Source organism: Cyrtonyx montezumae, unplaced genomic scaffold (assembly GCF_038088225.1).
Source record: "Cyrtonyx montezumae isolate F1298 unplaced genomic scaffold, pur_monq_1.0 scaffold_8, whole genome shotgun sequence".
Classification (NCBI taxonomy): Eukaryota; Metazoa; Chordata; class Aves; order Galliformes; family Odontophoridae; genus Cyrtonyx; species Cyrtonyx montezumae.
In genome coordinates this window covers 19,013,568-19,040,377 of record NW_027072089.1, presented here as the reverse complement: position 1 = coordinate 19,040,377, position 26,810 = coordinate 19,013,568, and the positions used below count along the sequence as shown (strand labels likewise).

The following is a 26,810-nucleotide window of genomic DNA, read 5'->3' as shown; positions in this document are numbered from 1 at the left end:
CTCCAGGCTGAATAACACCAGCTCCCTCATCCTTCAGTCGTAGGAGAGGTTCTCCAGCATGTTCATGGCCTCCTCTAGACCCATTCCATCAGCTCTGCATCCTTCCTGTACTGGGGGACCCAGGCCTGGACACAGTGCTGCAGGTGGGGCCTCATGAGGGCAGAGCAGAGGGGGACAGTCCCCTCCCTCGCCCTACTGCCGCCCCTCTGGTGCAGCCCAGGGGACAGTTTGTCTTCTGGGCTGCAAGCACACACTGCTGGCTTGTGTCAAACATTTGTCCACCAGAACCCACTGTATAGGATCAGCAAAAGCTGCAATGCTTCAGGAAATGCTGGAGCTTAAGGAGCAGAGCTGCCTTTTCAATGCCATTTTAGGAGCTTTAGGTCAGGCACTGTCCAGGGAAGGAAAGTTGTTTCCAAGATTAACTGAAAGCTTTTCTAAATATATCTCCAAGTGTACAAATTCCTGGTCAGTAGCAAGAGAGCTGATCCTCCTGCCTTTAGCTCCATCTTACAGTCCCACTGGAGACAGCAGGGCTGAGGAGGATGGGTAGAACTTGCTCAAACACTAAGGATATTTTAGAACAACTACTGGAGCTAGTTAGGGATCGTTTCCATTAACTTTTTTTATCAGCTGGGGCCTGAGGACTTTGTTTCTCTGCTCTGTATGCTGAATGCATCACGGGCATCTAAATACAAAGTGCACATCACCCTACACCGGGTCTGTTTAGTTACAGCATCAGCTGCTGCAGAAGCACTGATCCTGGGTGCTGGTCATGGCGAGCTACAAGCACTTGGTATTCACCACCTCTGAAGATTTGTTGCTCAACATCAGGATATCAGAGTGCTGGGGAAGGGCTAGTACCAATAATGCAGAGTTCTGAAGCAGGGGCCAGCTTTATGTTGTGCTCCACTCAAAGGCCACAAGGAGCACAAAGTGTCTGTTGTTTAAAATGTATGTATTGCTTTTGCTTCATGAAGAAGATTGATGAACGCTGTACTTAAAAAACACAAAGAGTTAAACGGAAGTAAGATTTAGCTATGGTTTAGCACAGGTCAGAAATGTCTTTGTTGCCTCCTTTTGTGGCATTGCTATGGTTGTTTACTCAAGTGAACAAAACTCATTTCCTTTATCAAGATGACAGGCTCGAATCTAGTGCAGTCCTTCTGTAGAAAGAGCAAGAGCAGTGCAGTGTCTGTAGATGTTGTGTGAAAGCCTCTGACAGAGCGGTGCAAAAGGCAAAGTAGCATTCTAAGCTCTGGCCTTGGTTCCTGCCACCAGTTTGTCTCTATGTCCATTTGATGGTTTGCTGTAAAAACCCAAATCTCACACTTCGGTTTCCTTTTACACAGTCAGGTGTTTTTATTCCCCAAATGAAGTGCATCCTTGCAGCGAGGCTTTGTTGATGCATGGCAGTGTTCCCATCAAGGTATTTTGGAGGACTCCTTATCACTGAATGTTAACTACAAAGAAAATAGCTTCTTTTTTTCTTTTTTCCTATTTCTTTTTTCTTTTTTCCTGTGTTCTCTTTCTTTAAGTCATCGGTCAATGGAATTCAGAGATCAAGAGTCTTTCTTGTACATTTTCCTGTTTCAGTATGTGGACAGATTAAATGCTATAAATGAATTCTAGTGATGGGTAAAAACTCAGCCCTCCAGCTGTCAGAGAAGCTGTATGTTGATTAGTATGAAACTGGAAAGGAGTATCTTAGGGCCTTAAATGTAAAGCTTACTAAATGTTTATATGCTCTTCCATTTACCTATGAATTGAGACAAGATACAAACGAGTGTTTGTGCCAAAGGTTGTAACAAGCCCTCGCTCTGGCAAACAACAGACTTTATGTATAAATAGTGTGCTTTTATATTACAGAAATAGCTCATGTAACTTAATAGTGTTGTAACTGGGAGAGGGGTTTGATAAGCTGTAAATACAGTTATTTTATTTTTTGTACATTTTTAAGAAGGAAAGAAATAAATATTCCTATGTATGAGATAATATTTCTCTTGCCGTGGCGTGGGGATGGATTTCCTTTGTGTGAGCCCAGAAAATGTTCCAGCAAGAAGAAAGTAAGAATCCATGCTGTAAGAAAACAAGTGCAGAGACTGAAAAAAAAATAATCTCCAGAATGTGCATACAGCTTTTACATTTTCAGGTAGTGCCTACTGGTGACACAGATGGCTTAGTGTGTGGTGTAAGAGCAGTGGTGGGATGAGGATCCGGCAGATCTCGGCACCCAGAGGTGAGCAGTGGTTGGCAAAGGCAGAAATTTGGGCTGATTTTAGTCCCAGTGCAGCTCCCCTGGAATAGACAGGTTTAGGTCAGCTTTCCATCAGCAAAATGGACGTCAGTTTATTAATCATTCTCTCTCTCCTTTTGTTTGCCCCAGACTTTCAGTCTGCAACCCAACAAACTTGGCAGAGGAATCCCAACGTAGGAAGTACACTTCAGTGGATTTTTGAGATGAATAGGGGGGGAAGGAAAGTTAAGCTGTTGTACATTTCTGTAACATTTCAGTCTCCCATTTCCTGGGCATACACAAAACGTGTACGTCTTTTTTCCCTCACCAAATATTTAATTGTCGTCGTGAAGTGGGTCCAGACTCAGTGGGAACAAAGAGCGCTTGGGCAGGATTATCGTATTCATCTTAATAATTCAAATGCAAAAACTCTGAAGTGGAAGGAGGAATCTGATCTCAAACAAGTGGGTAAGAAAGAGGATCCCTCTTGATGCACCATATCCGGCCCTTCAGGCAAAGTAGTCAGGAGAAGAGTTGAACTCCTGAGAAGATTTAGGGCAGGACCTTCCTCCTTGGCAGTCTGTGGCAAGTCTAGAAAAGGCACAGGCTGGGCTTGAGCACGCCTGGAGCCCTCGGAGCACCTCTCCTTCACAGGTTCCTCTGTGTCAGCAGGGTTTTACATCGAGGTGCAACTGAATGAGATGCAGTCAGTCACCTGCTTCCTTTGGTGGCTGGTCTTTGCGGCCTGTGTTCATGTCACTGAGCAGAAGCACCTCTGCTAAAGGGAGTCCTACAGTCCATGGGATCCTGCTTAGAAAACTGGAATCCTACAGTCAGAGGAGAGACAAAGAGGTGGACATCTTTAACGAAGGCAAAGGTGAATCGGTAACTTTCTCCTGTCCTCATCTCCTGGCATGACAGAGTGTCCTGGGAACCCAGTGGAAATGCCTCTGTGAGCACGAGGATGTATCCCCACCTGCTCCCACTGTGCCCGGCAAGCCCAGAGCACTGATGCATACTGGCCCATGCCTCTTGCAGTGAAACACTTCTGTCAAACATTTTGATTCCCATCATTTAACTTTGTCTTTTTACAAATGAGAGCCCAGGAGGTCAAATCACCCAAGCTGGGAAAGCAGCGATGGGGCAGCCCTGCTGTGCTGTGGGGTGGAGGAGATCAGAGCTGATTCCTCCTGCTCAGGGCAAGTCCTGGCTGGAATGGGCTGCCGAGCAAGAGCTAACCCTGACATCTCCTTTCTTCCCAGGGAAGATTTCCAGGTGATGAGGGAAGAAGTCAATTTGCTAGCAACACCTCAGCCAGTGCAGAGCTGAGTGGAGTTGTAGAGCCAGTGTCTCCAAGAGTCAAATTTACTCCCACCCATGGCCCTCCCCACCGGAGGGGAGCTCATCCACCTGTGTCTGGGTCAAGGAGTGATCTCGCAGCCACCAGAGATTTAAAACAAGGGCTTTCTTTTGGAAAAATGATTGTTTCCTAATCATTGTGAAAAGTGTTTGTCAGTGGTTGGTGTATCACACACTGAGGCACTGTGGTGCTCTGTAGCTCGGTGTGTCTGGCTGACTAAACAACAGCAAAAGAGGTTTTCTTTCCATATGCACCAGAAGCTGCAGAATCCGTCCCCTCCTGCAGCTGCTTGCTCTCTGCAGCCAGCTCCTGAGCTCCAGCAGCAGCCAACATGGGTCTGATGCCCTATTTCTTTACACTATTTGTTTCACACAGTGACCAGGCTCTTCAAAGTAATCCCCTTTCCTGGGCGCTGCCCGTGATGGATATATAATAATATTTTATATAATTATATATAATAATAAGCATATATAATAATGTTTTATAGGAATCATTGTACTGAGTGGCTCTTGAGATGTCAGTGCTTTAGGGGCTGAGAGGAGCAGTGAGAAGTGCAGCAGCAGATGGGAACCACCACAATTCCAGCAGTGCCCCGTGTTTCTGAGGCAGCTGGATAACCTTCAGCTGCCCCTTGTATGGGAGAGGGCAAAACCCTTCCCTCCTGTAGGGCTTGGCTGAGCCTTTAGGTGGCCTACAGCTTGTGTCTTGTCTGAGGAGTGCTGAGCTGCTGGGTGTGTGCAGAGGAGCTGAGGGGAGGCCTGATGGCAGCTGCAGCTCTCACAGGGAGTGTTTGTAAGCACTCTCAGACACGGGGTTTGAATTTTGGGTGGTTCATCGAGCAGGTCCTCCATCAGCCACCACCCTCCATCCCCTTTCATGCTGATACTAACATGCTGTTTCACAAATAATTGTGTTTTATTAGCCTGAGGTGGAAACAAGCACTGGTCTCAGTTACCTCCCCATGGTATTTAAACTACTTTCAGCATCCTAGTGCTAATCCCAGCTCCAAATTTAACCCAGGTAAAAATGTGAGGAGCTTAAAGCAAATGCCTGTGGCCACACGAGGAAACAGCCGCCTCTGGAGCCAGCGTCCCTCACAGTGCAACGTGCTGCCCGCGCCCGTGCGTGGCTTAAGCCCTCACTAAGCTCTGGAAATTGACTTAGCTGGGCACAGCCTGGCTGTGGGGCTGAGGGCCATTTTGGGGGCTGGAGGAGAAGAACAGCACATCCATGTAGCTGGCTGCAGCAGAATATTTATTAGTAGGAAAGAACATTTAGGGGATTTCAGTAGGAGACTTTGCATGAACTTTCAGTATCCACCGTACATTGGTTGTCATCGAGATTGTTCAAGGTTACAGATTTATGTAAGAAAACAAAATAATTCATATTTAGGTGCAATCAATAATTCCAGTATGAAAAAGCACCATGTCACAAAACAGTTTACAATACAAAATTCTTCAAAATCTAACATTTAAAAACAATATTTGTTCAACAGTAATAACAATACAGTAAAAAAATTATTATTTCCCTTCAAACAATACTGCTTATATATTTTGGCACTGAAAAAGAAACTATCACAAACGCGCCTTTTAACCACACGATGCTGTTTTGTGAGTGTCTATATAATGAGGAAAAACATGCTTTTGAAGTCAGTCGCTTTGTTAGGTGCAGTCTGAGCTGCTTTCTCCTTCAGAGAGTTAAAAAAGAAAGGAAAAGGGTTCAGGAAGCTGCAGCATGTCTTGCCTTTTGGCCCAGGAAACGGCTGGGAGAAGTGTCTCTCTCAGAGCCAGCCCTGCCCACAAGGATGGGCACGAGGCCCTCTGAGCCTGCCCAGAAATGTGCATCAGAGCGCTCAGATGGCCCCATCCCACGGGGACTGACCCCAGACTCTCTCTGTTAAGCGCCCCAATGGGTTTCTGGCCTCACACTTGCAGCTCAGGCTATTTAACTACATTGCAATTTTAGTCCCGACTGTTGTCCCGATGCAGCCAGCAGCAGCAACCCAACCAGAGGTAACAGCAGTGTGGCTCGGTGCTGCCGGCAGGGACAAGGGCTGGGGACCAGTGTGTGGGGCTCACATCTGCCCATGATCCAAAAGCTTGAGTCTTAGAGAAAGCCAGAAGCACAGACTTCTTGGGAACTTTCTGCTCAGAACTGACCCCTGTGGAAATGAGAACGCGGTACTACACGTCAAACAACGGCTCTGTGTGCAGCTACGGCCCTTGGAAAGGCTGATCCTAGTGAGCATGCAGTCCTTGGTGCTAGCTCTAAAAGCCAAACGAGAACAAAAAAAAGAAAATCATTTGCAATAGTTTTTACATCTTACATCAAAGATGCCACTACAAAAACACAATAGTATCACACGTTAATTAGTACAGTCTTAAAAATGCAAACCAACGCTGGAAAGACTTCCATACATTCTGCATATCATATGTACAGAAGAGAAGAGCTTCTCGAGAGGAGAGGGCAGTCAGAGAGAGATCATCTTTTGGGTATTTTTCTGAGGAAGTCACGCGATACGAATACAATTCCGCATAAGAAAACTTTACCGTGACTCTAAGAATTCAGACAAGTCCTTGCTGGCAGCGAGCAGCGGGGACGGGGTGCGTGCTGGGTCACAAACACAGCCACGGCCTTCTGCCACACGGTCTCCTCCTACGACTTGGTCATCTGCTCTCCTTGTGAGGGTGGGGTTCACACGTTCCTACAGCATGCAGTGGCACAGAGACAAACCCCGAGCGCTGCCCGCAGCCTTCCTGCAGGCACCACCTTTGGCAGTGCTGCCTGGTGAGCGCTGCCCGGAGTCTCAGAGCATCACCGCAGGAAAACACAACAGAAGTGAGGAGAAAAGTGAGAACATCACAAATAGCTATAGGCAACCACACGCGGGGCACAGACAACTTGAGACAGCCATAGGAAAGCGATGTGAACCAGATTCATTTAACTCATAGTTATCCCTCTCCTTTCTGAGTTGCAAAAGTCTTTCTTAGGATATGTAGGTTTGCTTACAAAGAATTCTTCTAGAGAGGTATCTGATTTTTGCCAAGACACAGGACATGCTGAACTCTGTGCTGCTGCAGTGAGTCTGCCCGTGGCAGCTTATTTAAAGTTGGGTTTGGTATCTCTGCTTTATGCTGCGGTGCAGGAACAGCCTGGGGGCACTGGTGAGAAAGCTCTCCCCATGGAATGGTCGTGAACTCTACGGGAACGGGACACTTGGACTCATTGAGCTATTAGCCACTCATTAACCTCTACAACATCAGACTTATTGGTCCAAATGTACACAGTCAGATCTATAACCACTTAGATTTCCATCTGTTATGTCATCCACCGAGCAACATTTACACATCAAAAGATCAAGTGCTTCTGTCAGAAGGTACTCGCAGCGGTCACCTCGGGGTCAAGTGCAAACTAGCACTGAATACACAAACTACCAGGGTGTGTGGATGGAATTGGAGTGAGCAAGTGGTAGAAATAAGCATATTGAAATACAGCTCAGTCTCCTTGCAGGGAGTGTGCCAGCAGAAATAGTCCATAACTTAATTAAGCACTTCATTTTTAGTAGGCATTGCAAGCCCACCTTGCTCGTAATGCTCTGGCATCAACACTTCTGTCGGCACAGGGGCTGAGTGATGGAAGGGAAGAGGTTCCAAAATAAATAATAAAGCAAGAAAACAACAGAAATGTGAGTAAGGAAATCAACTGGAAAATGCCAAAGGAACGTGATCTTGTAGGGCACTCCAATGGCTAACCTGCTCCACAGTGGTGTTAGTGAGCTCCCTCAGATCCTTATCACATCGAAACCCCAGGGTTTGGTTTGATCTGGGCAAGTTGTTTGTTAGTCTTTTCTGTCAGAGCCTAACAAAAACTGCTTGGTTGTCCTGGAAACAGGAAGAAGTTAATGATAGGGAATGAAAAGGTGGTGCTGGTGGCAAGGAACTCCCAGTTCTCCCCCAGACAGCCATGTGGGATCCATTTATCTTCCTTCTGAGTGCAGCCAATTAACAATGCAATCGAAGATAAGAATTTAAGAAGATTTTCTCAGGTGGGTTTACTAATTGCCATCATCCCGTTCAGTGGGGGAATGTGAGGCCAGCCCTGAATACGGCTCAGACCCAGTCCCGACAAGGAGAGGAGCAGAGGTCACACCCCTGATATGTGCTTTGGACAGGCGGCAGGAAAAGTTTCCGCCTGACCTTAATTCTATTTTGCCAAAAATTATCTCTTGGACCACAGCATCTGGACGCTCCAGGCAGCATCAGGGCACCGCATGCTGCACGGTGACGCATGGGAAGACACTGTTCCTGCCGGGAGAAATCAGCCCTCTGTGGAATAAACCATGCGAGCAGAAAGCCATCACTGGTCAGGTTCAGCCTGCAGTGCCTCAGCAAACACATCGATGGTAATGAGAACCGCATTGTTCCAGAGGTGCAGCGTGTCCTTCAGATGTTTAATACCACCACTGCTTAATAAGAGTAAATAAATAGTATGGTTGGCAGGTGCATGCAGGAGGGCCAAAGGCTGGGAACCAAACAGAAGCTGTTCTGAGTTAAGCCGGGCTCCTGTGGCTGCCACAGGCAAGTGTTTGTTATTCATTTGTAGAGAGAGGGTGGGGATGGCAGCCAGGAGATGGGGCAGGGCTCAGATAGCCTGAGTGCCTGCCCCAGGAGCGTGGGAGCATCTCTGCTACCAGCTCAGGGCAAGAGGGGAGGAACTCAGCTGTGCCTCAGCCACGCAGCGATTGAATGCAATGGCAGTGGCCAGATGACATCCTTATGGCTGGACCCCAAGTCTGCAGCTTCAGCCTGCAGTGACCTGGGCCCAGGTGGTCCTGCAGGCTGGAAAGGGCAGAGGAGCTCTTCTGTGCTGCCTGTAGCATGTGGGGAGCTCCATCCTGGATTCAGACCCTGGTCTAGAGGCAGTGATGCAACTCACTGCTTGTTGTTTCTCTTTGCACATTGCTCATGACAACCTAAGTTCTTTTTTTTTTTTTTTTTTTCTTTCCCTTGCTTGTGCTCTAACCAACATTTTACAGGTGGTACCTTGATCCTAACTGCATGTTAAATAGTAGCATGTGGGAGCCATGTGGTAATCTGACCTATGCATTCCCAGAAGCCTCTCATATCTGGCCTGCCTGGCTGGTTCTGGTTAAGGTATGGAGAGCGTTTTTCATCTGTGAAAAACCCAATCCTTGAAACAATTGTTATCTTGCTATGGACAATTTGGAATCAACAGTAACAAGAACAAGGCTGGAGCAAGGGATGCTGTCAACTGAGACACCCAGCGTGGCCAGAGATGAGTTCTGCAAGGGTCGAGGAGGTCCCTTCACATCTGACATTGTTTTGCTGTTCTCAGTGCTAGAGGGGTCTAACAGTGACTCCAGTGATGGTCCCAATTCTTAGTGTCACTGCCTTCCACACCAATCTACGGCCGCTTTTTTCCTTAACACACAGCAGCTGCTGTCACCTTCACTTGCCTGCAGACTGTCACCCTGGCTCTGAGAGTTAAATGGAGTTTCCCCCTTGTCCTCAACTACTGAAAAGAAAGCTCCTGCCGGGAAAGGTTTGCCCGCAGCTATAGTTAGAAGTGGAACCAACAGCTCCCAGGAGGAGCATATGGCGTTTCCTAACTGGGGCACGGTGCACAGCTCAGCTGCTGCCATGCAAGGAACAGCAGAGCTGCTCTGCTCCTGCAGCTGCACGTTCACGCTAAAGGTATTTAAAGAGTATTTTGCTAGCATCTCTGACTGCATGCACACGACAGAGCTGCTCAGTTAGAAGATGCTGTGTTAGCCCTGTCTCAGAGCTGCTGAGCTATCTGGCATGCTGCTGCTTTGTACCCTATCTGCCTGCTGCACAGTCAGGGGGAAAACTCAGAGCCCTGTTCAGCTGCCTGGCGCTTGCCAGGTTTCTCTGTGTTTCTCAGCACAAGTTCTGCCCGCGGTACCAAGGAAACTGCCTTTCCCAGCTTCCAGACTCCTACGTGAGATCACACCCAGTATGACACACATCAGAATAGCTGTGCAAATGGCAGGTAGAACATTCTTTTCCACTGGCCTTGCACCGGTGCTTGGACTACTCATTCCTGAGCCCAAAGTCTGCCTGGTTGCAAGAAACCACGAAGGAGACACAGAGAGGTGCTACATGTAGGGGTTCCTTTCCCACAGCCTCGTGCCCCCAGGGGCCTGCCACTTGCCACCATGCTGCCTTGCTCACATGTACCGAGCACTGTGTGGCCAACAGACGCCCTCAGCTCAGCTCAGCCTGCGGATTAGGGCTCCACATCAGGTTACCGCCGCTCACCGAGTTTCCGTGAGTCAGCTCAGCCCAGAGTCAGGCAGCCCACACTGCCCATGCATGTGCTTTCAGCCTACAGCAAATGTGAGGTAATACAACTTAGTCTGCAGTACAAGAAAACCAGGCTAAGCCCCAGCACTGCACAACAGCGAGGAGGACACAGAGTCAGGCTCTGCTCATGGGTGCAGATACTAAACCTGGGGACTGGGATGGGTGTGCACGTTGTGTGCCCCCAGGCCCTGTTTCTACACACAGACCTCTTCCAGCCACGGAGGCCTTGTTTAGTGTTTTAAGCTGCAGCGTCCTGAAAATGGAGACACTGCTTTCTAGCAGAGAATACACAGCACGAAATACCTCAGCAATAACGTAAAAATCGTAAAAGCTCCTAAGAGGAACAGCACAGCACCATTATCTCAGGAATGTTCACTGCTTTGAACTCCAAGGTCTCCAAATAATGTCAAAACAGATCTTTCCTTGGCCCCTCTCAAGCTGTAAGTGCTCACAACAACACATACGTGCTGGTTTTACAAGGGTTGCAAATAACACAAGACTTCACTTGGCATCTTCTGGCCTAGAACCTGGCAAGCTGGGAATGCTGGAAAAATGGGACCGGTGCTTTCTGTGGACGAAGTCTATAGGCTGGAAGTTCTCATTAATTCATGATGCATGAGTGAAAGTTGTCTTTTCCATATGCAAGCACTGTTAGACAGTGTGTCCACTAAACTGAGAGGTGACATACAATAGCACACATTCTGCTAGTCTTCCAGTACTGAGGTACTTCTAACTGATCTCTTGAAAGCATCTATCTTGCTGTGTTACTTTAGATGGGGTGTGTCATTTAGCTTTCAAAAAGGTTATGCAAGTTGTAATGACTGCAAATGTTGATGGTGGCAAGGCAGAAAGCCCCAGCACATTGTGGAGCACTGCTGCTCTGAGGCCTGCAGATGCTCCCCAGACCAATTCAGCTACTGCTCACTTGGAAAGAACACGCAGAGGCCAGGAAAGAAAGGGATAGTTAATAATTTAAAATAATACCAATTGGCAGCAGCAGTCCGGTAAAAATATAACCTTAGTTCATTCTGTGAATGTTTATACAATACTTTTATCTCCAGCTAAGTCCTCTGCAGCTGTCAGCTAACTCCCACTCTTGCAGACCTTGTGAACTGTGGAAAAGCATTACACCTCCACTGCTCTGCGGTCACACCGCAGGCTGTGCTCTCACACACGCGTTGTACAGCATCAGCATGTGAAATCTCAAAGCTACCAAGAAAATCAAACTGAGATGAGGTTCTGGGCCAGAGATGTCTCGTGAAACTAAAAAGAGTTGGAATGCAGACACTGAAGTAAAGGACAAAGTTTTAAAAGTTTCGGTCACTTTTTCAAATTCATCCCCAGTAAGTGCCAGCTCCTGTGGGCCTGGGCTGCTCTGGAGCTAGAGGCCTGCTCTGAGCCTGGAGGTGCTCTGTAGCATCTCTGCTGGCAGCAGCAGTGGGGAGGTGGTGGACACAGGTTTCTCCTAGGGAAAGGCAGGCTCAGGCTCTCCTTTGCAGTGTGAGAATTATTCACAGGATATCTGGTGAGGGCCAGGGAGCGAGAGCTAAGGAACGTTTTCATCAACTGTAAGAATCAGTGCAAAATTTGCCTGCGATGCTTGTAACAGCTGAAAGTGCTAAGTACTGCAATCTGTTTGTGTCTGCGCACCTGTGTGCTTGGGCCTCTTCTACCTTCTCACTTTCCCCTCCACACCTCTGCTCAGGATTTGTATTAGTGTCACAGGAAGGAACTTTCAGTTGGTTTTCTGCAGTCATTTGAGACAAAGGTGTGCGCCTGAAGATATTCACTGAGTGCAATTAGCCACTCACAATCGTTTTAGTACAACTGATTAACAATGCAATTTTTAATTTATTTTCATTTTCATTTTAATATGCTTTGCACATTAAGCCCTGCAAAGCAAATGATAATGGGAAATTAAGCCTAGGGATTTCTTCTCTCTTAATTGTACATGCTACCTAACGTTCTACAAAAAATTATTCACGCTCTGCTACTTTTTCACAACTTCTAGTTAGTATTTAGTGAATCATCATCTGCAAAGCAGACTTAGTTTACTTTTAGTTTATTGTAAATTAAGGCTACTGGGGATTAGCATCTACAAGGTCACTTGACGAGATGCCAACCTTGCCTGTCAGGCAAGGGTCACACTGCCAAGCTCACGGGTCCCCATGGCTGTGTGTTGCCCACATGGACACCTCGCCAGCAGGATCACAGAGCAGCCCTCAGCTAATGACAGATTAATGCCAATTTAGTCAGCATAATGCCTCTAGCCACTAAAGCCTTTCTGTTGCAGCAGCACTTGCACAGTTTCCAAGAAATCCCATGTCTGCATCCTAGCTTGGAAAGCAGCAACTCTGACCGAAAGACAAAGGTTTGCAGCAGCAAGTTGCAGAACTCCCGCATCTAGGCGAAAAGATAAACATTCAACATTTCTTTCAGAGCTGATCTTTTTTTTTCCTTCTCGTTTTAATCATTATATATATAAATATACCATAAAGCGTACCATTTCCTTGTTTTAGTACAGACTTCTGAACTTTACTAAAATAAAGGAAACATGAATGCTACAATTTAGGCTTAAAACAAGTTTTGATGACAGCCTTCCCCTAGGAGCAGGCCTGGACACTGCATTAGCCATGTGGAGAGAGACAAAAACACCCCCAGAATGTCATACTACACAAGAACATTGGAGATAGCTGGTTTGCTTCAGTTCTAGCCCCTTGAAGGTGTACATTATTTCCTTGGCTGAATGCCCTCTCTCCTTAGCAGAAACTACTGTATTACTAACTTGAAAAATTCACATTCAACATGTATCTCCCTTAAATTCGCTGTCAATACCCAGTTTTCAATACTCATGTCTGCCTTTGCTGACCCCAAATGGCAAGAGGTATCATCAGTTGTGGATTTGGGGATCAGGACTGCAAATTGCTGGGTTTTCAGATAAAGCCATGTGAAATCAGCCACTGTAAATCAAGTAAAAACTGTTGATTGCATTTTTTTTTCTCCTCCTCCTTTACAACCTTGAAAATGTTCACAGCATTGAAACAATGAGGCGTAGGTGCAGGGGTGCAGACAGTGGAGCCCTCACCAGTCGTACACATCCTGTCTTTGAACTTCACTGGTGCTTCCTGGGCAGGAGAGGAGATCCCAGGAGAGTCCTACCCCATCACAACCCTTTTGCTTCAATCTCTGCTACACTTTCAGGTCCTCTGGGTGAATACTTAGCTACTAAAGCAGCAAACCCAAAACCTGTCATTACGTCTTGTTGCCAAGGATTTGTTGTTGGTTTTGTCCTTCTCAAGTGTACTCTCCAAAACAGACATGTTAAAAAAAAATCTTTAAAACAGTGATAACACCACAATATCTGTTTAAAACAGTACTGCTCGTGCTCTGGACAAATCGTTAAGAGCAATTCAGCATTCTTATAATTAATCCACAACAAAAGAAGCTATAAGATGCCACAAAAGAAGGCATAATTGGCCATACAGAGGCAACACTACCATGAATGTTGTTTGGCAAGGAAAAAAAAAAAAGCAGATACATAATTCATCCAAAGGCTGGGTTCAGAATTGCCCGGCGCTGCTGGGGTCGCACTGCAGGAGTCGCACTATTGATGGGTCGCTCTTGGCGCCTCGAATGAACTCTTCTAGGGAGAGCTTTCCTAGAAAAGAGACATGTTGACTTAGCATGCATGGATGGCTGCTTCACGCCTGCCAAGCCTGCAGACAAGAGTGGTGGAAGGAAAGTGACAGGCAGTGAGGGAAATCCTTGGGGGTGCATTGCAGATGGGTCACTCCACAGAGGAGTATTTTCTGTGGGGACCTGTGCTGAGTAGTCAGAAGCACTCTGATCACATAGAAGACATGGGGTCACATCTTCCCCAGATACATGTGGTTCCTGGTGCCTTAAAGAAAGGCATGAGTGTGCCGAAATCTTCCTACACGGAGGTAGGGTTAAACTAAGGCCAAACATTCTAGCCCTGCTTATGACAGAGGTGAGACTGAGCCATCAGAGAATCTCACGTGGGGTTTGTGCTTGCTCCCACAGACCATGGAGAGACCTCACCTTTTGAAAAGAGTCCTCAGCCACACTAATTTTTCCCATAGTTCAATAATCTCTTGATTTTTTTTTAGGGAATACAATTTTTAGGAATTACTTTTGTGCAAAGTACTGAGAAGATGAGGTACGTGGCAGAAGTGCAGTAAGGTTTCACTTACTTTGCATTCAACAACCACCCTACCAGGTGGGAGCAGACAACAAGGGCAAGGGTTTTTAAAACCTAAAATCCAGGCAAATAGATGCTTGACTCTTCAGTGGAAAATCTTAGATCTTTATTCTGAGACTACCATCTCCTAGTGTGAAATTAATGAGCTGACAAGAAAAGAAAAAAAAATTTAAAAAAGGAAAATTAAAGAGCTGGATGTGTGCTTCTGTGCAGTGTTTCTGAGCATAGCACATCTCTAAGTCCCAGAGACAGCAGTACAGCCTGCCTGCAAAGGGGTGAGGAGGACCCTAGGCACCATGGCTTTACCCGTGTGGCCAGAGGAGAAGCAGTGAGATTGAAGGGTCTCCTGGCATCTGGAGGGAGCTTACCATCACGGTTGGTGTCCATCTGCCGGAAGATCTTCTCTGTCCTTTTCTCTGGTGTTGACTCATCTTCTGGCATCTTCATTACAGAAGAAACCATCTTATAGATTGCCTGTGTAATATGACAGGAGCAAAGAGCTGGTAAGATGCATATTAGGTCAGTGTAAGGGTATGGCTAACTCCTGGTGACTGAAATAGGCAGAAAACACCCTGGAAACATGTGCTTGGACTTGTCCTGTGGATGCTGAAGGGAGTCAGGTGACACAAGTATATGCAGCTGTCTTCTTCAGTGGGATACTCATTTAGGAAATAATATGTTTCCTTATTTAGTTTCAGTTGAACACAATCTCAGTTTGGACTGAGATTACATTTTCCCTTATGAGAACAGTCTTCGGATTAATTTATCACTTGGAGAGCCCTTATACACTGGCGGCTCCCAGGACCTGGGGAGCAGAAAGGCCACCAAGGTCTTGTCCCAGGCTGCAGCCTACCTTCATACTGTGGCCTGCCTCCATGCTGTGACCTACCTCAGCACTTCACAGAACCATGGAATGGTCTGTGTTGAAAATAACCTCGAAGATCATGTAGTTTCTACCCCCCTGCCATGGGCAGGATTGACAACCACTAGAGCAGGCTGCCCAGAGCCACATCCAGCCTGGCCTTGAATGCCTCCAGGGATGGGGCATCCACAACCTCTCTGGGCAACCTATTCCAGCGCGTCACCGCCCTCTGAGTGAAAAACTTCCTCCTAACACCCAACCTACGTCTCCCCTCCTTTAGTTTAAAGCCATTCTCCTGATCCTGTCACTATCAACCCATGTAAACCGTCATTCCCCCTCCTGTTGATACTTTCCCTTCAAGTACTGGAAAGCCACAGTGAGGTCTCCTGGAACCTTCTCTTCTCCGAGCTAAACAAGACCATTTCCCTCAACCTTTCCACATAGGAGAGGTGCTCCAGCCCTCTGATCATTTTAGTGGCCCTTTTCTGAACCTGTTCCAAGAGCTCTGCATCTTTCTTGTGCTGGGGGTCCCAGGCTTGGATGCAGTACAAACTTCATCCACCCACCTTCACCTCTTCTATCCCTCACCCCACGTTGTCCACCCATCTGCGTTCCCCACTCTTGGTCAGCATCCTGCCTGAGGGAGGGCAGTGACTCATCCTTGCCTTTGTTGAGTCTCACAGGTAATGAAGGCTTGATCAGGAATGAGGTGGCCATTTCGTGGTGCCTACAGAGCTAGAAAAACACCATTCATAATTTGTGCCACACCAAACAGATGTCTTGGTCCCACTCACTGTGGTCCTTCGCTTGGACAAATCTGTTAGTTACATACAATCCTACCTGCCCCTAAAAGAGAAGTCATGTTAATTTTAAAACAAGAAGCATTGATCTCTTAACCTCATCCTCCTGCTCTGCAAGCTGAGTCCTTGTTGCAGGACCCGGAAGGCTATGAAGCTCCTATGCCCCACTTCCTCCTCTGCCCCACTTTCTATCCATGAAAGCACTCTGCCTGGCACACTCCAACCTTATGGCCCAGGATCCCCAGGAGCATCTCAGCACTGATTCACCAGCTGGAAGACACCACTGAGCAGCACAGATGTTTTAAGTGCAGACCAATGAGCACCCATTGCCTCAGCCATCTCACTGGATTCTCCGTGGGCAGAGGCAGCTCACCTTTCAAATTGCCTAGCCTTTAAATAACTTGAAGCATAAACACCCTAAGAAAGACATTAATCTGTTTAATTAAATATTCATCACTTATGCTCAGCACAGCCAAACATCTGCTCTTTCAGTTGTATTACCAATGCCGAGGCTGCAGATTTCCTCTCCTGAGACTGTAATGCTGGTCACAGACTGGAGTGGAAGAACATTTCGACGTGGTCAATTGCTGTATGAATGGGAAGGTGGTGGACACTCTTTTCTTCATCATAAAATGGGCTGTGGGAATGCCCAAAGGCCCCCAGGGGATTCAGGGTGCAAGGGTATGAGCTGCAGAGCAGACAGGGATACTCTCCACACAGCCTTGACTATCAGTTGGCCAAGAGAACAGTAGAAGGGATAAAGATGTGAACAAATGGACGTCAGGATGAGGGAAATGCAGGAAGGAGAGAATAGAGGAAGAGAAAAAAAAAAGAAGGTGGTCAGTAAGAATCTGTACCTGCCTCACCCCGATCAGCATGTGAGTCTCTCAGGGGTTAGAGCAGAGATGAGGCTCATAAAGCTGCCGCTGTGTAAGCATCTTAGGCTGTCTAGCTTTTGTCTGAGGGAGGAAGAGAGGTGGAGAGGTCACTCCCTTGCTCAGGGTGAGAGGACGGCAAAACAAAGAGTCTGTATTGAATGTGTGGGAGTTGTGTGCTCGTGTGGAGCAGGAGTGCAGGCGTGTTTACTCTGATCAAAGTAACCATAGTAAGAATATGCAGATTTTTAGCACAAAAAAAAGATCTTCAAGATGACTTCATCCCACAGGGCTCTTTTCACAGAGGCGTGTGAAGGGAATAAGAGATGAGATATTCCAGGAAAGCCAGATGGGAATAACATAGTAAGCATTCCTGTCATGCTGAAAATGGTTCCTCTGGACAAATTCTTCTGTCTTTACTCAGAAGTTCAGTGGGAAGTTTTCCCAAAGTAAAAGCCAGCTAAAACTGATTCAAGATTTGCCCCATATTAATTCATTGCAGCTACACAGAGCTCTTTATTGCTGGTTTGAAAGGCAAGTCTCAAAGGAAGCTGGTTTCATGCAATAACCCTGTGAAACTTGGCTGTGCCAACCCTGGGCTGCATAATCTGGCACTGAAAGGCTGTGGGAGCTCCAGTCTGCATGGAGAACAATTCCTCAGCCTCACAGCACAGGGGTAGAAAGCCACTGGTAGCACTAAATGTACATGTTTCAGAGCTGGTCATTTATCAGTTCCCAGGTGGACTTCGACCAGGAAGGCTTCTTCAGCTCCACTGAATACCACCAAGAAAGCATTTAAGAGCAAGCACAGGCTCCAGCTCCATCCAACCTGTCTGGTTTTTCCCTGAGCTCTCCGCTGTTGTATTCCACCTGTGTTTGTATCAACTGCAATGGGTGCTTTAGTGCAAGTCTCATGTCTCCACTACACGTTGCTCCCAGCTGCTGCTCAGTGCGGAGTTAGTGGCATTGCTAAACACTGTCCAGAAACCTCTGTGAGGTCTATGCCTTCTTGCTGTGGCTGGCAAACTGCCATAGTGTTCCTTACAGTGATGGCAATGATGACAGCACAAATTTTAAGGCAATCCTTTTTCCTCAATTGAAATTAATTTTGATAGCTAGAAGTCTCGAAAGGTGAAAAACTGACCTGAAAAAAAGATGCTTCCCTCTTAATCCCATTGGGATTTTTGATACCGTCTTTACTGAAAGCCCTATCAGCTTCTATTTATTCCCGTATCAACTTCTGTTTCCTCCTTGTCCAGCAACTGAAATGGGTGTACCCCAATTGTATTAAACTGAAAGTGTTATTCTCACACCTTGGCTTTGTATTCTTAACGTGAATTTCATGATTCCACCCTGTGAAAAAATGCACCCCTCGTACAGGGTTTCCATATTTTATTTGAAGTTTTATTGTAAGAGATTCTTGCCAAATCTGTCCAAATTCAGCCAGGGGAACAGAAACAAAACTTCTATCTGGTTTGCAGTTATTTTTGAGCATTCTGAGGTAGTTAGATTATGGGTAAACGCATGAGAGATGTGAAAAGCATTTCTAGAGCAGGAGAACCTGTGGCAAGGTCAGTCAGGAGGGCAGGCTATGAAACTTCTTCCTGAAGTACTTTGCAGGTGTGCTGTGACTGGCAGTAGCATTAGAGTGGCTTTAGAAAGTTGTTCTGAACCATTCATAGTGCTGTTGGTGGTACTAAGAAGGGAAATGTATGTAACTGTTGGCATTATAGACAATGGCAGTGGAGAAATGGCTTTCCAAGCATAAAGAAAACAGACTAAAAATCATGAGAAAACAGACTAAAAAAGATGAGAAGCTTGCCATGCTTCTCTTCCACATTATTTCAGATGCAGTAAGCCCAGGGCACCCAGGAGCTGTAAATAGGGGCAGCATTTTTCAGTGAAACTACTTTTAAATTGGTTGCTTTCTTTGCATTCATTTTGATATATTGTCTCAAACAAGAATCTAGATGAAAACATAGTAAACTCTGCTATATCAATATGCAAATGTATGCTAGAAAAAGGACTTGTAATAAGTTCCTCTGAGACATATATCAGAGATATTACAGAGTTCTGTTTTTCACAATCAGCAGCTGAGTGCATCCACAAAGACATTCAATACAGAATCCTGTCTTTCCATATTAAAAAAATAATCATCTTTCATAAATGAAAGTGATAGTTGCTTGCTGCTTTTTTATAAGGCTGATCACTGTACATCAAAAGAACCTCCTGATAAAGCAAGAAATGCCTTCTTGCCTGGTTTCAGATCTCAGCTGAACGTACTCCCAGAAACCATGCAACAAATCCTACCAACAGGGAGGAGGTGCGGGCTCCCACCAACTCCTGCACTGCAGGTTCACTTTGTGGTGGCAACATGGCTGTAAAAGACAGTGCTATAATTTGGTTCCAAGATGACCACAAAGGAGGCCAAGCATTTCGGCCTCTAAGCACACTGGCGAGCAGGTCCATGGTCACAGGGAAAAGCTGCTACTTCTGCTGGTACCTGCTTGGATCACTACAGAGATCTCAGCCACTGATATTTTAGTTAAATTGGATATGAACACGACTGTGGCCTTGTTCTCTGTATCTGTAAACCTTCTGATTTGGGGGTGTATGTTGCTATTGAGCACTTAGGCCTTCCTTAAATACCTGTTGGCAGCAAGGGGTCCTACCATCTTCAGTGTGTCTCCTCCTGTGGTACTTGGAAGGGCTGGGACCCCTTGGTATATCTCCGTGTTTTCTTATATCTTTGGGGATTCTTTTTATTTTTAATGAGGAGGAAGAAAGCTTGAGAAAATGCAATTGGCAGACTGTTACCCTGCCCACGGAGGTGGAAGATTTGAAGGAATATGATTTTTTCTAATGCAAATATTCCACTGCACCGAGACTGGGAGGTGCCTGTTGGCTCAGGGCAGCTCTGCTTCTTACCCCAGAAACTGGAACACAAAATAAAATTGGTGGAAAATAACACAATAGCTCTACATTTGCAACAGAGCCACGTATCTGCTCTTACTGAAGAAGTGTGATTGTTACTGTTTTGAGGGCACAGAAGATCTCTGACAGAAGGACAAGGGTATCACACATTACACTGATTCCGTACACGCAGCTTGCCATCACAGGCTGTAATTTGTGTGTATTCTCTCCCCTTCATTTCCAGTACAAATACAAATCTGAATAATACAACACATAGAGAGCACTGCAAAATTACCAGTGAAATGAAGGATCCTGATAACAGGCTTTTTTTCTTTTCTGAACAATGCTGCATTACACAGACTCAAACTGCGTTAATACACCACTGTACAAAAAGTGTTTTAAAGCTTTGAGTAGAGTGATGTGCCTCAAGGGTAAAAGCATGTTAGAGAAAGACAGAATGAGGTGGGACTCCTATTAGCAGCACAAGAAAATGCATCCAAAGAAGGAGTGTACGGAAACTTCATCTATCCAAAGAAGGTTTATCTATACTGGCAAGTTCATATGAAGATAGCTGGTACAGCATTAAGTGTGCACACCTTGCTGGAATTAGACAGATGCGCTTTAAGATACTTGAGCTGTTTTTTCCTTACAAAATGATTTCAAAGTAGATTTCTTATTGAGGGAGCCTGCCTTCCTTAAAAGTAGGCTATCTGATTAATCTAAGATACCTACTCGTTCCAACTGTAATTAACTGTAATTAGTTGGAAGTGATTTCCCAGAAGACAGAAGCACACTGATCACCAGGCTAACTGCTCCGCTCCGGCACAGCACAGCTCCTGAAGGAGAGCTTCCCATGCAGTGTATCGCTCAGAAAAGCTAAGACTGGATATCAAATGCTGTAGGATGAATTGTGACAAACCTCTGACAAAAGAAATGACATTTTACATTCAAGCATTACACAGAGAACCCAGAAAGCAACCCCCCAATGCTGCTGGAGTTTTTCACGCAGTTCTCATTCTGGCACTGCTCCATAATTTGGAATGTGGGAGGTGAAGGGGTGTCTCTGAGCAGCACATACCTGTACGATTTCCAGCATCTCTGACTTACTGATGTAGCCGTTCCCATCGAGATCATACATGCTGAATGCCCACTTCAGCTTCTGCTCCAGTTTACCTCTCGATGTTACACTCAGGGCTATGATGAATTCTCTGAAATCTATTGTTCCATCTCCGTTGGCATCAAAAGTGCGGAAGACGTGTTCTGCAAACTTAGAAGCGTCCCCATAAGGGAAAAAGTTCCCATAGATTTTTTTAAACTCCTCCATGGATAAGTGTCCACTTGGGCAGTCTCTCAAGAAGCCCTTGTACCACTCCTGGATCTCATGTTCTGTAAAGTCTGTACTTTCTAGCAAATCTTGCATGACCTCAGGTCGTAGCTTGCTGTTTTGCTTTCCCATGTTGGTGTCAAAATATAACCTACAGAGGAAAAAAGCCCTTCATTTTAGTTATAATAGTTAATAACATTTGTAATTATTAACAACAATTAGCTTGGAGGCTGCAAAAGAACAGTGTATGGGAGTTTGCACTTGGGAATCAACTGCAAGTTTTTGACAGTGTCTCCTACTACAAGTAGGAAAAAACTAACAAGTCTCTCCTACATGTTATTTATTTTGCTTTTTCACAGTGTGGAGAACTGTCGTTACACTGAATTTATTGCCATCCTACTTTCCCTTTTAAATCACCATGTAAGCAATGTGAGTTGCAGGCTGACTGGTAGCTGTGTGCTGCAGCACATCCTCCGACCATCTCAGGGACCTCACCCCTTTGCCTGCTGCAAATAATAGTTTTTACAATTGCTCCAAAACAGCATCAAGGTGCATCTGCCATAGGCACAGAAACCAGGAGCTCCGAGGAACTTCTAGATACATCTTAATGAGTCGATCAGAGCAGCCCATTAAGCCTCTCTTTGGCATGGACCAATTCCTATTTTATTTCAAATGCAGATAAAATCTGGAAAGATTTTATCAGCAGTGGATTCCCGTGCCCCAAACTACAGGGTTTATTTTTTGTTGTTGTTGTTTTCTTTTTTATTCATTTTGTTTGTTTAAAATTCTCCTTGTAGCCAGAAACTGGAGTTGTTACTAAGTAATAGTAGTCTGGGTGGTCATGACTCTTTGAAAACAAACCTTTTTTTTTAAAAAAGGGGAAAAAAACACAATTATCCAGACAACAAAACTGGAAATTCATTTCACTTAATTTAACCATTAAGAAAAATACTTGGATACAGTTTTTATCTCCACTGTTTCAGTTAAATCACTTTAATTATATCTTATTTAAGGCAAGTTGCTACATGCCACACTGAGCAGCAGATTTACTAATGGTTTGGAGCTGTCTGGGTTTTAAGTTTTAGAGCCTGAGTGCATTGGCTCCAAAGGACAGCATCATCATTTTTTCCTGGAAGTTTATTGCTATACCTGAACTGTGGGAAGGTACGCTTTGTCGACAGAAAACTGCCTGAGGATTTATCAGGGGAATGACAGTCACAACTAAAATCTGATGTGTGGACAAGTTAAGTAGAATTGCAAAATAATTTATACAAGACTCCCACGCTGTTGTCAGAACAGAGTCTCTGAGCTGCTGAGATGGATTTATGAATGATGTCTGGAGTGGCAAATGAATGTTCAATAAAATGTCCTTTCTAGATCAAGGTAATGCTTTTTAAAAAACATAGAATAAAACAGAATCATTAGTGACAGCAGCTAGTGAGGAATGTACTGCTATTTGAAGCTCAGCTCGTGCTTCTCCTGTGTGACACTAGGAAGGAGAAATAGGGGCTTCCCCTAATTGATGTTTATTGCTTCCTGTGGAAAGAAACCGAACATCATATGGGGTGAATTTGAACTCCTCAAAGCAGCTGGAGGATTGTCTCCTTCATCTCCTATGTTCTTGAACCACAGCAACCTAAAAGCTTTATTTCTCAAAGATGAGATGGCGGGAGCCATCTTAGATGTGCCCGTGCCTCCACAGGATGCATGTCTGAGTGCCTAGAGACGATGGAGAAGATGCTCCCTACTCATGGAGAGAAGGCTGACATGCTGAGAAGTCCTGCCTGCTGTGAGCTCCTCCTTCTTCTGCCCACCTCAGGGGCCTGCACGACTAGCTCAATCCAAATGATGTCTTTTCTTCCTGAAGGATCTTCAAAACACTTGGGAAGTAGAAGATAACACCTCAAAGATAATTTTTTTCTATTACCTTCCTCCTGATGAAAACCTACCATATAGTTCTTCAGTCATCTGAGCTCTTAATACTCTGAAAATGTCAGAAACGTCCCTGTTCTAACGGCCCAGTCGACCAGCTGAATGCTGTGTTGCTTTCAGTTGTGTGTTGACTGGGGTCCCCAGTCAACAACATGGGAGCAAGCAGAGTGCACATTTCACAATTAGACACATTAGTGATAAGCAAAATGGCAGGAGCAGGGTCTTCCAGCAGGGTGGAAAAGCACTTGGGCAAGTGAAGCAGCAAGGCTTAGTTTAAAGCGGCACCAGATTAATAAAAAGCAATCCAGCAAAATCCCACAGCAGTTAGCGTCAACCCATGCCTGCAGCCTGCAGCTGCCCCACAGCCCCAGGGCTGCATGCTGTGCAGACTCTGGAGGAGGGAGGGAACATCTCTGAACCACGCACAAGCCAGCTGCAGTGGGAGCGAGCTGGCATTAGCAACATAATCCCTTGCTGCTTTTTAATACCTCAAACATTTGAAAATGCAAAGCTCAGCCTGCGCACTTCCAGTCTAGGGTCTTCTGAAAATAGTATTCAGTCTATGGCCTTCACAAGATAACCAGCAACGTGTTTCAGACCAAAAAACAAAGCATTTATCTATGCAGATAGCTGCAGATCTCATATATTTTTACCAAGTAATCAAAAAAGACAGGATAATGGCATGTACTGCATTTTACTGGTAGCTGCAAAACATCGCCATCAGAAAAAAATCTGTGTTCTCCAGGCACGAAGGGAGAACCAACCTCATGTGGTTCAGCAAGGGGCAAAAACTCACAGCCACTGTGATACCAGGCAACGCAGTCAAAAGCCATAGAATTATTCTTGAGCACATTTGCAATGAATCTGTATCATGCTCCTCGCCCTCCGACTTGTTCATTATTAATAGGTGCTGTTCTAGGAACCCTAACGATGGGATTTATTGTGCCCATTCCATCAACGGCAGATCAAAATGCCTTTGCAGCCAAGTACAGAAAATCCTTGAGGACACTCAAAGATCCTTATAATCACTTTGTAAACTGCTGCCTGCCTCTTCAGGATAGACTGGATTATGGGCAGAGCACAGTGAGCTAAGAAACTTCCAGTCAGCAACAGTAGCAATAAATGCAAAGAATGAAATAAAACTGAATTTATGTAAGAATTTTCCCCACAGTTTATCACCTCTTCTAGACTTCTCAGAATTCTAATAAGTTGTTAGATGTAAGTAATAAAAACCAGTAAGTAGTGAATGGCAATCACAATGGCAAAGGAAAGAACTGATAGACCTGAAAAATAAATACTGGAGGTATGCCAGACCTCCTGTTTTTTAATGAGTGTGTTTACTTGCAGTTTCTTCCTCTGATACAATGGTGCTGGACTTAATGTATATGAATGACTCCTATGTGGAACAACATGACACAAAAATATTGTGATGCCTTTTTTCTGAGGACAATATTATTTGGTAAAATAAGGTATTGGTGATGCATTTGTGGCTGGAAAGGTTGATCTCATTTCTATCAGGAAAGAAAATGCCACTGCTAGGTGGTTGCTATGAGAAGAATCTGTTTGCTGGTTATTGTAGGAAATGTCAGTGCTCCGTGCATCAGACATTCAGAGCCAGGTCTAATCAGGCTTAGGTGTGGAATTTTTCACGAGACTGTAGGCAGAGTTTTTCAACCATCAGAATGCTATGGCAATTCTAAGAGAACAGACAGTAGTGATGGGCTTCTCCAGGAGCACCCTTCTGAGCCACGCAGCACACTGCATAGATGGACACTGGTGCTGGTCCAGCCTTCCCAAGCACAGGCCCGACTGGGCAGGAAGGCAATGATACCTCCTTCTGCCGCTTCTATCCATTTTTTTTTTTAGAGTGGTATCTCAGAACATATTTTTGAAAGAACTTGCTACAAATCACACAGGGACTTCAAAAAATATTCAGGCAGTATCTGATGATATTGGCAAACAGCAAAAAAAAAGGATAAAATTCACAAGCAAGATTCATTAAAAAAATCTGACATTCTCTTATGAATATTCACAAGGAAGAACAGTAAATAGATTTGCAGTGCAGTATAACAAGTACACCATGTCTGAAACATCCAGCATGGGGTAGAAATTGCTCCTCCAGCCCTCTCAGAAGCACCCGCCCCTGCTGAAGGTGCCCCTCCTTGCTCCTTGGACAGCACTTGCTCCTGGGTTTCCTGCAACAGCCCCCAGGAGAAACCGAAGACATGAAGTGACAGCAAAACCTTTATGGCACTATTTGAAGTGAGATGGGCAGCTGCACAGTGTTCATGAGTTGCAAACTTGGAAACGCTTATGGATATTGAACATCAAAAGCCCAGGCTCTTATCCCTGCAGATTTACCCTTGCAGAGAAACGTTACAGCTGCTCCACATCGTCTCCTGTTTCTCTTTATCATAATTACTTTGTGCGTTTTAGCAATGAGAGCTGGAGAGGGGAGTGGGAGAGAACAAGGAGCAGGAAGGTACTGCCCCTGTCAATAAATGCTAATGCACTACTACCAGGGTCTTCAGCATCAGTGGCAGATGCTAAACAACAGCCCAGAGCTCATCATATTACACTGACCAATGCCCACATCTTAGGCTGGAATCTGTCGGTGGCTCTGTCGGTGCCATCCCCACCCTTCAGGTTTGGGCTGCACAGGGACATTAAGCAGGCCTGCTCTCCAGCTGTGGCAGTCAGCTGCTTGCTGCTGCCCAGAGAGCAGCCAACCCACACAGATGCTGAGGTCGCAGAATCATAGAAATCATTAAGGTTGGAAAAGATCTCTAAGGTCATCCAGTCCAACTACCAACCCATTGACTACGTTCCTCATTGCCACATCCACACTTTTCTTGAAAATCTCCACCCAGCACAGCTTAACAGTAATATTTCCCATGTTTAATGAGAAATATGGAGATAAAAAAGGTAACAGAAATCAAATAAAAGAGGAAGAACTCAAAAGAATTTGGCTAAGCCCCCTTCCCAAGTTCCCAAAGAGACTCCTGGTTTCATTTTTTCCCTCATTGTTTAAGAACTCACTACAGTAAAAATCATGACAACATGCATGTATTTTTTTTATTTTGCAACTATTCTTTTAAGGAGAGCTGAGGAACAACAGTTCACCATAGGCTTTGTAAGAAATAAAACTGTTTTTTTCATTAATCCTGGGTAGAGCCATCTCAGATCTTTAAAATGAGTAACTCTTTGTCTTGGCAGACTTGAGATGACCCTTTTGTGAGTTGGATATATGTTTATATATATTTGATCTCTTCAAACTCTACAGAAGGAGAATTACTGTAGACATATGTTTGCCTTTGCCCAATATTTCAAGACCAAGGACAACAGAGACTTTGCTAACACAGTACATTAGACGACCATCCTTAGGAGGACATTTTTCCAGCCTTTGCTGCATTCAGCTGTTTCACTAAACACAGGAATCTTGCAGCATTTATAAACACCGGTGCTGAGCTCGCTGTGGGGGAGCTGGAAGAATGCCTCAGCCCATTCCAGCTGGGGTGACTTTGTCTCATGGCGTTCCTTCCAAAGGAGACCATATACCAAGATCTGATTTACACATTTTGTACAGTGATTTTGTCTTCTGTTAGGAGACCAGCTTAGGAGCCTGAAGTCTCTTTGTTTAACAACCCTATTCAGGACCACATTGTCTGAAATGCTTGAGGTCACATTTTTCAACCGCAGTTTACCTCAGGCAAAAAAGAAGCATCTTCTGTTTGGACACCTGTGTAATAGGCAGCTTCTCACAAAGCATCTGTAATCAGTAAGCTGAGATCTCCCAGAAATAAACACCATTTATTTTGGTACCTAACAAGGGCCTGGGCACTTTAGAAAAGCCTTCCTACACTCCCGCCTCGCTGCAATTTGCCTTTATCCTGATTCTCACATCTCAGCTATGTTGAAAGCAGTTCATTCTCCTCTCTT

General features: G+C 45.2%; 1 protein-coding gene across 1 annotated transcript in view; it reads right to left on the bottom strand.

Moving 5' to 3' along the window:
* Nucleotides 1-12,390: 12,390 nt before the first annotated feature.
* Nucleotides 12,391-26,810, bottom strand: part of NCALD (neurocalcin delta) — a 46,857-nt gene continuing 32,437 nt past the window's right edge. The window contains exons 2-4 of the mRNA XM_065752293.1: nucleotides 20,694-21,090; nucleotides 14,534-14,639; nucleotides 12,391-13,601 (exon numbers count right to left, since the gene is read on the bottom strand). Coding sequence (XP_065608365.1) covers nucleotides 13,504-13,601; nucleotides 14,534-14,639; nucleotides 20,694-21,071 — 582 coding nt within the window. The 5' untranslated portion in view covers nucleotides 21,072-21,090 and the 3' untranslated portion in view covers nucleotides 12,391-13,503. The remainder of the gene's footprint in view (nucleotides 13,602-14,533; nucleotides 14,640-20,693; nucleotides 21,091-26,810) is intronic.